Raw genomic sequence first — 14,199 nt, 5'->3', positions numbered from 1 at the left:
CCACCTTAGGCTGATTAATTTAGTCAGTTTGTTTTATTAAAAAATAATTTCAAATATTAATTCAAGGCCCTTAATTTATCTTTTTAAATTTGATTAAATATATATAAAAAAATACAGTCTTAAATAAATTAAATTTTGCATAAACATCAAATTTAACTAGTAAAAATATTAAACAAGAGCAATTATGCATGTATAAAAACAAATTGGGAAGTGTCAGCAGTGATCATCAGTGACAGCGTGCGTATTGGAAATGAGCTTCTTGGAAACAAGAAACCAATTCAAATAAGTAAAACTACAATAATATAAAACTAGGGTTTTTTAAAGAAAGAAAAAGAGAAGAGAAGAGAAGAGACAAGGAAAGAGAGATGTTGCTGTTCAGTTAAGAGTCATACACGTTCTCATAAGAATAAAAATAATGGGAATGGGTCAAATTTGCACTGAAATCATTTTCTTTCTTTTTCTTCGAAGCATTGAAAAAGAGAAAATAATATAAAAACTAAAGAAAGGCATATGATGGTGGCATGGCTCTCTTTCTTTCTTTCTCCAAAGACAATTCTTGTGTCGGTCTCCATTCTTGAAATCTGTAACAATCTGAATCTTGATCTTGATCCATCTACTGACATCGGTGGTCACGTTGCTCTCTTTTTCTTTCTTTTATTTTCTTTGCTTTCTGTTTCGTGGAAAGTGGAGAGAGATACACCACACCACCATGCATAGAAAAAAAATTGAAAGCTATTTGTTTCTATCTTCTGCCCCTTCAATACGAGTGATATGGTCCAAATTAAAAGCTTACAAATCTTTGCCGTCTTAGTTTACTTAATTAAAAAATATAGCCTTCGATTTTAAAGTTTTAAAATGTGAAGTGTTTGTGAAGTGTCTTCCATGTATTGAAGGTGCAACAACAGAATCATTGATCTGCAAGCAGCAAGCTCTGGCCCATTGCATGGTTGAAAGTGTAAACAGTTGTGATATTGCTTTTTTCTATGAAATAAAATAATAATAATAATGGTATTTGAGATGGGTATGAGAATTGTGCATATGGCTGCTGCCCAAAAAGAGACAAATAATAGAACAAAACAAAGTTAAAGTTGTTGTGATGATGAATTTATGATCATTATCTATTTATATGACCACACCACACCATACCACCTTTTTAACAATCACCTTTTAAATATAAAAATAAAATAATCTAAATTAATTATTCATAACTTTACTTTTTTCTATTTTATTATTGTGTAATTTTACTAATTATTATCTAATTTATGGAACTCTATTTAATATCATTACCATATTTTTAAGAATAATAATAATAATGAAAATAATCTTATCCAAAGTCAAGTCTATAACATGGACAGAACTGGGTTAACCCCAGTGGCCCATGCTGCCCATGGGGGAGGGGAGAGATGCATAGATAATTTCGGTGGTCCTACGAGCACCGGGCATGGCCATGGCCAATTTTGGGGTACGTGATAGTGATCCCTTTCATAATTAGTCAGACATTTAGGCACAAAAGTTTCACGTATCATGAGGGTTTAGACTGCTTTTTCTTCAATGGTGGGTCTCGGACTCCTTTTACTTTCTTAGACAGTTCGTGGAAAATTCACTCCTTCACAGGATTCAATACACATATTGGTCGGCAGGTGAAAGCAGAGTCTATTTCAATTAGGTTTTCAAGGTGTTTGAAGAAAGTTCAAAGAGAAAAAAAATATATACACACGGTTTTGTGATGGTACGTTTGGGTCCATTAAGAATGGTAAATAAATATAAATACAAGCCATAGAGTAGGCGTCTACGCATATTGGTAAGGCTTGGTAAGGTAAAGCTGCCTTTTTGGAAAACGAAGGCATAATGAATGTGACAAGTGACACTGCTAGCTCAATTGGATATATTTATTATACCTTTTTAATTTTTGGGTTAATGTTAAATTATTTAATTTAAAAAGTTTAAAGATTTAAATATACCATTTTTTTTAAATAACATATTAAATTTCAAAACGTATATAAATCCCATTAGACAAAATATAATGCATATGTTTTTTTTTAAAAAAAAATCAACCTAATTTTTTTTGAAAATTACAAAATTATAGATAAAAAAAAACACCAATTGACTTTGATGACCGCTGAACTTCTTCTATTTTGGACAAGACCGGACCCAAGAGAATAATATAGGACTTTGATGACCGCCGAACTTCTTCTATTTTGGACAAGACCGGACCCAAGAGAATAATATAGGTTCAAAACCCATAAAACCTCTTTTTAGCTGACCGGTCTAGTATTTTAAGTCTTGATTCAAACACGCGGGACAGATCGGATCGATCGCGAATTCAACTCCAACAGAAAGTAATCTAGTCCAGTGATATGACGTGAAAAATAGTAGCTGGTCCAGTCACTTCGCAGCCTTATTTGCATGCACGCCAAGAAAATTAAATGGCCGCCTAACGTGAAAAAAAGACTATGACACAATCGTATATACGAATCTGAGTAAGTGACAGAAGAAGGTTGCACTATAATAAAGAGGTGGTTGAATGTCACTAGTAAAAAATAAATAAATAAAAAAAGAAAATCATCTTTCTTTCCGTCGAATCTTACACAACATTATAAAACCCTTTTTTTTTAATCTCAAAACATTAGACTTCATTTTTCATTATACTAAATTATATTATACTAAATTATATTATTTCTTCTAGACTTTTGTTTTTTATGCTTTAACCGGTATAAATATAAAAGTGAAGTTTTGCTATTTGAAATCTTCCACTACAAAGGTGTAATAGTCAACAAATTCTAGATCTAGTTTAGGATGTGTGATTATGATTAAGTTGAAAAATTCTTCATTAATTACGAGGAAAAAATACATGCTCCACTCATCTTCCTCTAATTTTCAAAAGAAGCATAAGTATTATCCTTTCTGTCCCCTTCTCCTTATTTCATTCACACCCATGTTAAAATCCCCTCAGCCAACTACTTCAACTTAATCCCTTCACGTTAAAGAAATTATTTAATATTTATCCTACTCTAAATTATGAAATACAAAGCAAATTTTAGCTATAAAATCAATAAATTAATCCTAATGATGATTATTACGAAATCCTAATTAGATATATTTTATAATAATATTTATAATTTTTTACATATATTCTATATTAAATAAAATTTAATAACTTATTTAATTACTAAAATTTTGAAATATAAACTAATGTTTTCAATTATATTTTATGTAAATTACTAAATTAAAATTTATAAAATTAAAAAGGTTTAGATATTTTTAAATAATAACAATAATAATTAAATTTAAAATGATTGGTAATTAAAATAAAATTTAATTAAATTTAAAATGGAATTAAATATTATAAATATTAAACATATTTAAATTTGTATAAGAGAAATTTTGCAAGATTGTGCCTGCTACCATCTTATTATCGTTTTCACGCATACGAGATTGCCAAGAGCGACGTGTAGGGCCCCCTAATCCTCCCCCCCTAATTAAGGGAAGTAGGACCCACCCAAGAATTTGCATGTATGCATATGATTACCATTTCCCATGTATGTAATTTTTCCAAAGCCTACCACCATCAAAATATATATAAAATATAAAATAATATAAATATTAAACTTTTTTTAATTATTTAATTATTAATTTATATAAAAAAATAAAAATAATACATATAATATTATAATTAAACTATTAAATTATCACAAAATTATTAAATTTAACAATTAATTAAAATTATATTAAAATATAAAAATCACGTCAACTAAATCACAAATATTAAACTTTTTGAATCAATTGTTCTAAAAAAAATAAATGAGTAGTTGCAGCGAAGACGCGTGCTCCAAAACGAGAAATGGGCATTGGATTTGATAGCATCTTCATCCATACAACCCCAAGGCACAAGGCAAGGCAAGACAAGGCAACAGTCTTCGATAAAGAAACATGTAGAAATTGGCAGTGAAAGAAGCGATGAGGCGTTGGTATTTGATGGTTATCAGAGTCATCACATGGTTTGCACCGCTGGTGGCACCACCCAAGTAAATATGCACCACATGGGTCCTACGCTCCCCTTCCCACGCTTTGTTTGTTTCCCCGTCTTTATGTTTCCTTCCTTCCTTCCTTCCTTCCTAACTTTTTTAAAGCGGCAGACGAAAACTATTTCTTTTCCCAAACGAAAATCATCATTATGATTTATAAAATAGGAAGGAGAGAAGCAGGCTCATAGGGAACTATGGACTTTTCTTTTTCTTTTCTTCTTATTTTTTTTTAAATAAAAATATATTTTTTTATTTCATAATTTAAATTATATTTATTTTATAAAAAATATTTTCCATTATTTAATTTATTTAAATATTTTTATTGTAGATAATAATTTTATTATTTAAAATAATAAAAAATTTAAAATTTAAGATAAATATAAATACTAAAAGTAAATATTTGAAGATAAATATTAATAAATGATATTAAAATATAAAATAACTTATAAAAGTTGAAATATTAAAATTTATTGTTAACTTAAATATTAAAAATTTCGCAATATATTTAAATTTAATCAATAGATAGTATTAAAATATTAGATAATTTAGATAAATATATTTAAATATTAAAATTTAATTGAATAATATTATTAACATTAACATTAAAACAAATTAGTTGAAATAATATAATTATATTTAAAAATTAGCAAACAATAGATTATTTTTTACACAAAAATAATAAAATTTAATATTTAATTAATATAATAATTAATTTTTAAATATTATTTTAGCAGTGATTGTAATTTACACCAAATTTTTTATTACAATTTTTAATTTAAAAAATAATAATCTTATGATTATAATGCTATTTGTATTTATAAATTTATAAAACTCTGAATCAATTTAACTTGATTGTTATTAATATTTTGTTACTCCTCTTGATATTACAAGATATTTTTGTTAAAAAATAATTAATAATAATTTATTATAATAATAAATAATTAATTTTTATTAATTTTAAAAATGAATATATTATAATATATTTTGATTAAATTATAAGTATAACAGATGAAAATAACATGCAACGCAGGACTAAGAGAACACAGTAACTATTAAAAATTCAATCTTTTGAAAATTGTATAAGAATTTTGATAGAATAAGAACTCCATATTTAATTTTATTTTAATCTCTTAGTTTATAAAAATATACTTAAAATAGAATTCAATTCGAAATTTTCGTGCGGATGTTTGAATGCATATTTTATCCATCTCAAATTTTTATTTCAGATTTTCAATAAAAATACTATATTATACTAAGACTATAAGCATTCAATTCAAAATTTTTGTTGAGATGTTTGAATATATGCTTTGTCTATCTCAAATTTTTATTTTAAAATTTCAATAAAAATACTATATTATACGAAGGCCATAAGAATTCAATTCGAAGTTTCCATTAGAATGTTTGATTACATATTTTATCTATCTCAAATTTTTTTATTTCAGATTTTCAGTAAAAATACTATATTATATCAAGACCACAAGATTATAATTTGGGCGTTAGTCCTGTCTCACAAATTTTTTTAAAGGTATTTCATATTCAAATCACAATGTGAATATTTGCTAGACAAGTTTTAGGGTGCTAGTTTTAAAAGACAAAAGTAAATTTATGCCAAAAAACGCCACAAAATAGATATCTGTCAGGCGAATATCTGGGTGTTAGTCCCAAAAGACAGAAGGTAATTTTTATCAAAAAGTGCTACGAGATGGATATCCACCAGACAAGTGTTCAGGTATTAGTTCCAAAAGATAAAAGGCGAGTTTCTATTAAAAATCGCCACAAGACGGGTATCCGTCAGGCAAATTTTTGGGTGTTAGCCTAAAAAAACGGAGGTAATTTTATGCCAAAAAGCATCACAAAGTGGGTAATTGCTAAGTGAGTCTTCGGGTATTAGTTCCAAAAGACAAAAGGCGAGTTTCCACCAAAAATCGCCACAAGATAGGTAATCGCTAGGCGAGTCTTGGGGTGTTAGTTAGGTGCCTAATCGTCAGACAAGTCCCAAAAGACAAAAGGTAAATTTCTACTAAAAAGCGTCACGAGGCGAATAAACGCTAAGGGAGTTTTTGGGTGTTAGTCCTAAAAGACAAAAAGCAAATTTCTGCCAAAAAGCGTTACGAGGTGGATAGTTGCCAAGCGAGTGACCAGGTATCAATTCTGATTAATAAAATCCTTAAGTAGACCAAATGTTAAGTTTAGTTTATTATTTTCAAGTTATTTATTTCATAACCATAAGGCAATCATCATTTATGACAGAAGATGCAAGTGTAGAAAGCCAATGTAAATATGCCACATGTCTAAAACAACTGTTACCTTCAAATATGAATAATCGAAAACTAGCGGATGACCTCTGATGTAACACAATAATGGGTCAAAGTAAGTCACGAGTTTTCACCACAAGATAGGACCACGTGGCATGGGTTTAATAAGGTGCTTAGCGGTTCTATTCATAGAAAGAAAGATCAGACATTGTAGCATACAGTTCTCTATCAAGACTCATTCCTTCTGAATAAGTCGAATATTCACATAAATTTGCAATCACGGAATTCCAAATCATCAAGAAATATTATAATTAACTTTTTCTTTTTACAGTATAAAATTTAATAATCGTAGAAATCAAGATAAGCATTCTTACCGAACTATTCTTAAATTCTAAATTATCCTTACATCTACCATTTTCTTTAAATTATTAATTTGAGCGTTGAAATGACTGCCGTAAGTGTCAATCACCTTACTTTCTCTTTATTGCAGATTCGCCAATTGTAGCCTATCTTTATTTCAGATCATGAATCCTAAATTATTGAAAGTATGTCATTATTTAAAAGATTTAATAAAAATAGAATATTGTTAATTTTAACAAAATAAAATCAAGAACACCAATGATTATTCAACAAGGTAAGATATTTCCATAATTAATGAAAATTAAAAGTAACGAGGGTTATAATTTTTGTGATAGGTAAACTGTTCGATAATAACTTTCAAATTAATATTTAGTATTTTGATTCAATTAAAATATTATTATTTAATAGTAATATGAGTTGATTATAAAAAAAATTACTTTTTATTAAAATTTAATTAATTATTATCTGAATATTTTTATTATTAAAATAATTACTAGTATTATCGAATGGATACTAAGAGTTTTGATATATTAAAAAATAAATATTATTTGAAAAGAAATTAAGTAATATATATAATTAAAATATTTTAAATTTAATTAGATAGATTAATAGTATAAATATTTAATATAATAGAAATTAAATAATATATATAATTAAAATAATAGAAATAATATTCTACAAATATTTTTAGGAATTTATTAAATTTATGTATAAAAATTTTTTAGTGGTCAATAAAATCCTTAAATCTAAAAAATAATATTCTATTTTAAAAATGTTATTTTTTAAAAAAATCACTTAATTTTTTTTATAAAAAATATTTTTCACTAATTATTTTTTAACTGCATCAAATATTTAAAAATATCTAATATATATTTTTTTTATAAATAAAATAATAAAAGATTAACGAAGGGTTTGCATGTAGGAATTAATGGAATTGAAGATGCCAAAGTGATAAAGAGAAGAAAGGGAAGTTTTTGGATAGTCCAGCCATGTGTTCATCTTTATCATTTTTGTCCTTATCATAACTCTCAAACTCCCAAAATATTGTTTCAAAATTCCATCCCTTTAATTGACTTTTCCAATCCTTTTCTTATACAAATTCATTGAACATTCTCAAAACCCATTAATTCAATAAATATAATTCATTTATTAAAAAAAATCAATTTTTATATGATAAAATTTTTATTTATTCTAAATTAATCCTTCGTAAATTAAGAGATATGGACAGTAATGGGAGTTGACACGTTGCCTTCATTCACGTACAAAGTACAATCTTCAAAGTTCATGCATTGGAAATTGACGACATCAATTTGATTATTCTACTTCCCACTCTTTAGCTATCTTTATCTTTCCTATTTTATTAATATAACTTTTTTTTTCCATTATTTTAAAAATTATTATAACCCCATTATGAAAAATTAACTTAGCATAAAATCATAATTTATTTTTTAAAAAATAACAACTTATCTAGACAATAAACAAAATCCTATTCTTCAGGCTTTTCAAATGACTAAACTGACAAATCTTTTATATTCTGTGTCTCTATCTCAAAACCGAGTTGGAATTGAATTTCCTATTTAATTTAATTTAATTTAATTAAGGGTGATGTTGTGGTTGTTGATATTCAAAACCAAAACCAAACAAACGCCTCTGAAATCTCTGACCCGATAGTTTTATTCACAAAATCTGCATGTGTGCATCACCTTTTTTTAATCACTTTCATTAATAATGCTTACTTTCAAAAACACAAACACCATACGCTATTTCTTTTTCTTTTTTTTCTTTTTAATAATAAAATAAAATAAAATAAAATAGTATCCTAAGCTCTCTGGTCTCCCCAACCTTTTTCCTTTTCAAGTCTTGCAGTTACTTTAATCCCATTCTCTATTATTAACCGGAAAATTCTCGGCTCTCACTCCTCTATTTTCTCTGTGTTTGTTTGTTTCTTTATATATGTATATATATACTCATATGCACATCCTCTTGTTTTTTATATGTTTCTCATTATTATAGCATCTCTGAGCGGACAATATACCCAGAAACCAGCACAGATCATACAACCACTAGAGAAGATAAAGAGAGAGATTGGGTTGAGAAAAAGGGTTTTATTTTGATTTTGATTTGCTTTTTGTGGGATTGTGTTTTGGGTTCTAAAAAAATATGGCTGTACAAGCACAGTTTCCTTTGTGTGGCTCACAGGATTGGATTGACAATGGTTGTGGAGTTGGGCTTAATCAGTTTTGTTATTCTTATCTTCAACAAGAACAACAGCAGCTGCAGCAGCAACAATGTAATATCCAGATGGTTCAGAATCAACTGCAGAAGAATCAAAATCTTTGCTTTGATAATACTCTTCTTGGTTCTTCTGCTATGAAAATCACCAATCTTCACCCTTCAATGGCTTATTCTCAAGGTATCGTTGCCTATGAAGAAAATCAAAGACAAGAGCTTGATCGTTATATCAGATTACAGGTTAATTCTCAAATCATCTGTTATTGTTTTCTTTAATTTGGATTCAATTTTTTGTTTTATTGAAGTTTTCTTGTTGTTTCTCAATGCAGAATGAGAGATTGAGATTGTTACTGCAAGAGCAAACAAAGCAACAGCTAGCTTCATTGATCAAGAAAATAGAATCAAAAGCACTGGTTTTATTGACACAAAAGGATGAAGAAATAGCAAGAGCAACTAAAAGAACAGCAGAGCTTGAAGATTTCATGAAGAGATTAGAAATGGAGAACCAAGTATGGCAAAGGGTAGCACAAGAAAACGAAGCCATGGCTATTTCTCTAGACAACACAATAGAACAGCTGAGAGAAAAAGCTTCCTGTTGCTTTGCAAACGCAGCAGAGGATGCAGAATCGTGCTGTGATGTGAACAGAACAGAGGAAGAAGAAGAAGAAGAAGCAGAGGAAACAGAGCAGAAAAAGAGAAGAATTGTCGGTGGTAACGTTACAGAAGAAGAAAGAGCAAGAAAAAAGAGGAAGACGATGATGGTATGCAAAGGCTGCAACTCTAGGAATCTGTGTATTTTGTTTCTTCCCTGCAGGCATCTTTGTGCATGCAAAGCTTGTGAGTCTTTTCTTGATACTTGCCCTGTGTGTCAAACGCCCAAGAAGGCTAGCATTGAGGCACTAATAAGTTAGATTTTCAAGAACCCAGAAAAAATTTTCCGGGAAAGGTGAAAGGAAAATACAAAAAAAAAAAGGAAAAAATCAGAAACCCAAATCAATTTGCATTGGCAAGTTGGTGATTTTATTTTAGGTTTGTTTTTTTTTTTGCTGCTCTTTTCTAGGGATCCTTCTGTAAAAAGAAAGGCATTAAATTGTACTTGATAACCAGCAAGAAATCAATCAAAACATTGAAGAAGAAAATTACAGGACAAGGAAATTAATAATTAGCTACAGCATCTTTTTCCTTTTTTGGTTTTTCAGATTAGTTTTGTCTGCTGTGGAGATTTTATTTTGATTATTCACATCAGATTTGTTGCCAATTGTTTGGCTTTTTGGCACTGCGCTCTATAATTTAAGAGTGACAGGAGAGATTGAAAGCAATGTCTGATTCACTAACCAGTTTCTGTTCACACTCCCCCACATAAATTAATAATGAGAATAAAGAAAAAAAATTAAAGGCTGTTATTATATTACAGACTAGAGGTCGACAGCTGATTGTTTTGATCTTATGGCAGTGTATGTTACTGACCACATTTGGGTATTCAAGTCTGAAAAGGAAATGAAAATCAAAGTTTGTTCAGAACAACTTTGCACACAGCTAGGATTGAGACAAGCCAATCTTGATTGTATGATGCTCTGGTCTAGAAGCCTTCTTTTGCCTCTTTTAGACGCACATCCTCTGTTTGTGTGCTTCATTAGGTAATAATTTTTTTTATACAATAAAAATTATATAATAATTTTCCCCAAAAACATATAAAACTCAGATTCATATCCCATCCCCTACTGAAAAACCGAAGAATCTTGGGAGAAGTTGGTGTTGACCGCTTGATAGTGATAGCGTGCCATCGAATTTCAAACCATGAGAAAATTATAAAGAACAGCCCAGCAAATATGTTTGCTTTTTGAATGGTTGCGTTTCTTCGTAACGGCTAGAAATTGTTCAGAGAATTTTATCCTTTTTAGTCAACTATTGTACCCAACATTAATAGCTAAATTAAATAGATTCATCTAAAAAGAAAAGCTCAATCAAGCCTGTTTGTTTTACATATGATTGAGAGGTTTAGAAAAATAACTGAATAAAAAATATCTACAGCAACCCAACAGCTAGCCCAACTAAAAAAGCTTAAGAGCCTCCCATAAATCAGCTCAAAAGAGATCCAGGTCCAAGGCCCTGAAATAGCAAAAACCCCACCGATTAAAAGGCCGCCGATGAGATAAGAGTTAGAGCAACACGGCTGAGAGAGGCAAAGAAAGAAGTTGAGTCGATTCCACCATCAAAACAAGGGAAGCAGGTTGATCTCCGTCTCTTGGCATGAGTCGATATGGAATTTATATTCATTCATGAACAGATTACACACATTATTCATTAGATAGTAGGCCTATTTCGAAGATTGACATGTATTTGGAGAGTCAATGTGGGCTTTAGCCCCTTATAATCTACTTAATTTTTCATCTCATCCACGTAAAGGCTACAATTTATGTTAATTAGGTGCACATTAACATAATTGAGTGAAATGTGAACTAATTAGCGAAGAAAAATCTCGTGGCTGAAAGTTAGCTTCTCGTTATTAAAATTAAATAGCGATAAAAAATATTTATTTTATATCGTTGCAATAAATTTTACCGTTAAAAATTTTACGAAAAAAATGATCGATTGCAATTATTTTTCAAAAAAAGCATATTATAATGATTACTAAAACTTCAATTGCGATTGTATTTTAAAATTTTTGTGACAGTAATACATTCACAAATTGAAAATAAAAAATATATATCTTTTTGTAATTGCATCAAAAAAATTCAATTAATATAACATATCATCTTTCAATCTTGCTATTATTTAAATTAGTTACATTTGTTTCAAATGACAAGCTCAATATTAATTTTTGTTAGCTAAATATTTATACAATTCAAAATATTTAATATATTTATTATATTCATATATAATGTAAATTATTTTTATTTATAAAAATTATAAAGTAGTTATAAAATATTTGAAGTGACAATATTATCGTGTACAATCGATGTAAGTTATTTTCAAATAAAATTATAAAATAGCAACTCTAAAGTAATAAGATGTCTAATTATATACAAAAATAAAAAATATACAAGTAAAAATCATTCTAAAAATCTAAATGAATTACGCGAGCATATAATTGACTTCATTCATACACTTAGTAAAATTTAGAATTTTTCAAATTGAGATAAAATAAATTAAAATGAAAGTTATAATTGCTCGTAACGAATTATATATAAAAAGACGAATTTGAATTTAATAAACCATAAAAAAAAGCACAGGTTAAGAAATAGCACAAACATATGATAAAAACTGCAAAAACTACACTGTTAGACATGTAAACATAGTCAACCAAAATTTACAATTTTTAATAATTTTCCTTTCTAGTAGTCTCTGCTCCCTTTAATATGTTAACTAATAGTTCCTTTATGTAATTTTTGTTGTTTAAAATTCTATTGCAATATATATATATATATATTTAATTTTGCTTTTATATAAACTTCTGGTTTTGATTTAAGGATCAAATTGATTAATTTTATTATAGAAAAATTCTTGAAAGCATATGAAACTAAATTCAAACGCCTCTCTCTATCACATTTTTTCTTCTTAAAATTAAACCACCAAATCTATTCAGTATAGTTTAGTTTATTTACGACAATCAGATCAAATTAGATTTTAAGAAATTTAGTTTTATTTATCAATTCAATTTAATTCAATCAATTGTGGACTTTGCTGTGATAGATTTTTTCTTTTAATTTTATCAATTTTGTAATATTCCTAATTACAGAAAATAAATTTTAGTTAAATATTAATTCCATATAAGAAACACTTATTTCATTAGGATTTTGTTGGATTTACATCATTATTTTCAAATACATAGTGAATCTTTCTGGTCCTATTTTTGCGACTCTCTTCCTTTCTTCTTATATCTCTAAATATATAATTAATTAAAAATAATAAAATACAAACTATTTCAATAACATAATCTTACTAGAATATATGTAATTTTTTTTAAATGAAAATTGGGAATTGGAGAAATAAAATCTGAGATCTATTAGATTTATTCAGATACACCTACCACCAGATTAAACATGTGAGAGTTGTATTATTTTAATATAATTTTACTAATTAAAAATAAAAAAAATTCTAACTAATCCTATTAGAATACGAATAACTCTTAATACTAATTCTATTATGACATGGAATATCTTAAAATTTCTATATGGGCCTTTGTTTTATAGTATTTGAGTTTTAAAATAGACCTATTAGTTTAAAAAATTTAAATTTTAGAAGTTTTCATATTTATAATATAAATTTTTAATTTTGCATTCCAACTTTTAAATTTATTGTAATTATAACAATTTTTTAAATTAATTTTAATTAGATTTAAATTAACTTGTACAATATTTTTATCACATAAATAACTTCATTAACTGAAATTAAATCTTAATTAAAATTCTAAACCTTTAATTATATGAAATTCCTAAATTATATAATTGAAATACTTAATTTTTCTCATACTTAAATAAAAATTTTAATTGAGAATTTTAGATAATTAGAAGTTTGAGATTTTAACTAAAATTTAGTTTGAATTAATCAAATTATTTATATGGTAAAAATGATGACATATGATATGCTATGTAAGTTAATTTAAAAATAATCAAAATTAATTTAAAAAATTATTATAATTATAATAAATTTAAAAATTAAAACTTTTTATTCAAAATTAAAATTTAGAATGTGAAAACTCATAAAGTTTAGATATTTTTTGAGCCGATAGACCTTTAAAATAAAAGTTGATCTATGCATTATAAAAAACCTAGAACTTGCAAAATTGTGATGAAACATAGGCTAAAAGAGGAAAACATGGGTGAAACCAGGTTGTGTGACTTAGTTCATAATTTCTACCGTTTCTCTGTAAAACTCATTCTTTCAAACAATAGATTATATTATAATTAAAACTACGAAAAGACTTTGTGTAAATCCATCACAGTCGTGCTATACACTATTTACTTTTTTGAGTAATGTCACGAACCACTATCCTTCTTATCTTTTTGCTTCCCAAACTTAAAATTTGTCTCGTATACTTTAACTTCCTTCAAGGTAATTTGATTCCAAAGGTTGCTGTTTTTAAGTCCCATGGCTTGTGTTCTTGTATTGCTTGCTTCATAATCCTAATTTTTTTGTGTGGTTGGTATTTCTTTTTTATTTCTCAGAAAGTTAAAAGATTTTTTTCTCAGTGAAAAATGATTAACTTACTTATTTCGATCTAGTTAAGTTATTAAATGGGAATGACTTTGCAGAAAATAATACGGTGATAGTGTAGGCAGGAACAACTGTTCCCAAATTAATTTTCTGTCAAGAAAGGTCCACTA

The 14,199-nt window shown here is 27.5% G+C and overlaps 1 protein-coding gene across 1 annotated transcript; it reads left to right on the top strand.

Annotated features, from left to right (window-relative positions):
- Positions 1–8,489: 8,489 nt before the first annotated feature.
- On the top strand, positions 8,490–10,037 carry LOC110613011 (probable BOI-related E3 ubiquitin-protein ligase 2). Its single transcript, XM_021753912.2, has 2 exons — positions 8,490–9,112; positions 9,202–10,037. The coding sequence occupies exons 1-2, from the start codon at positions 8,801–8,803 to the stop codon at positions 9,781–9,783; spliced, it is 894 nt and encodes a 297-aa protein (XP_021609604.1). The 5' UTR covers positions 8,490–8,800; the 3' UTR covers positions 9,784–10,037.
- Positions 10,038–14,199: the final 4,162 nt, after the last annotated feature.

This window comes from Manihot esculenta, chromosome 4 (assembly GCF_001659605.2).
Source record: "Manihot esculenta cultivar AM560-2 chromosome 4, M.esculenta_v8, whole genome shotgun sequence".
Lineage (NCBI taxonomy): Eukaryota > Viridiplantae > Streptophyta > Magnoliopsida > Malpighiales > Euphorbiaceae > Manihot > Manihot esculenta.
Note: the sequence above shows the minus strand (reverse complement) of the source record. Positions and strands in the feature narration are given on the sequence as shown.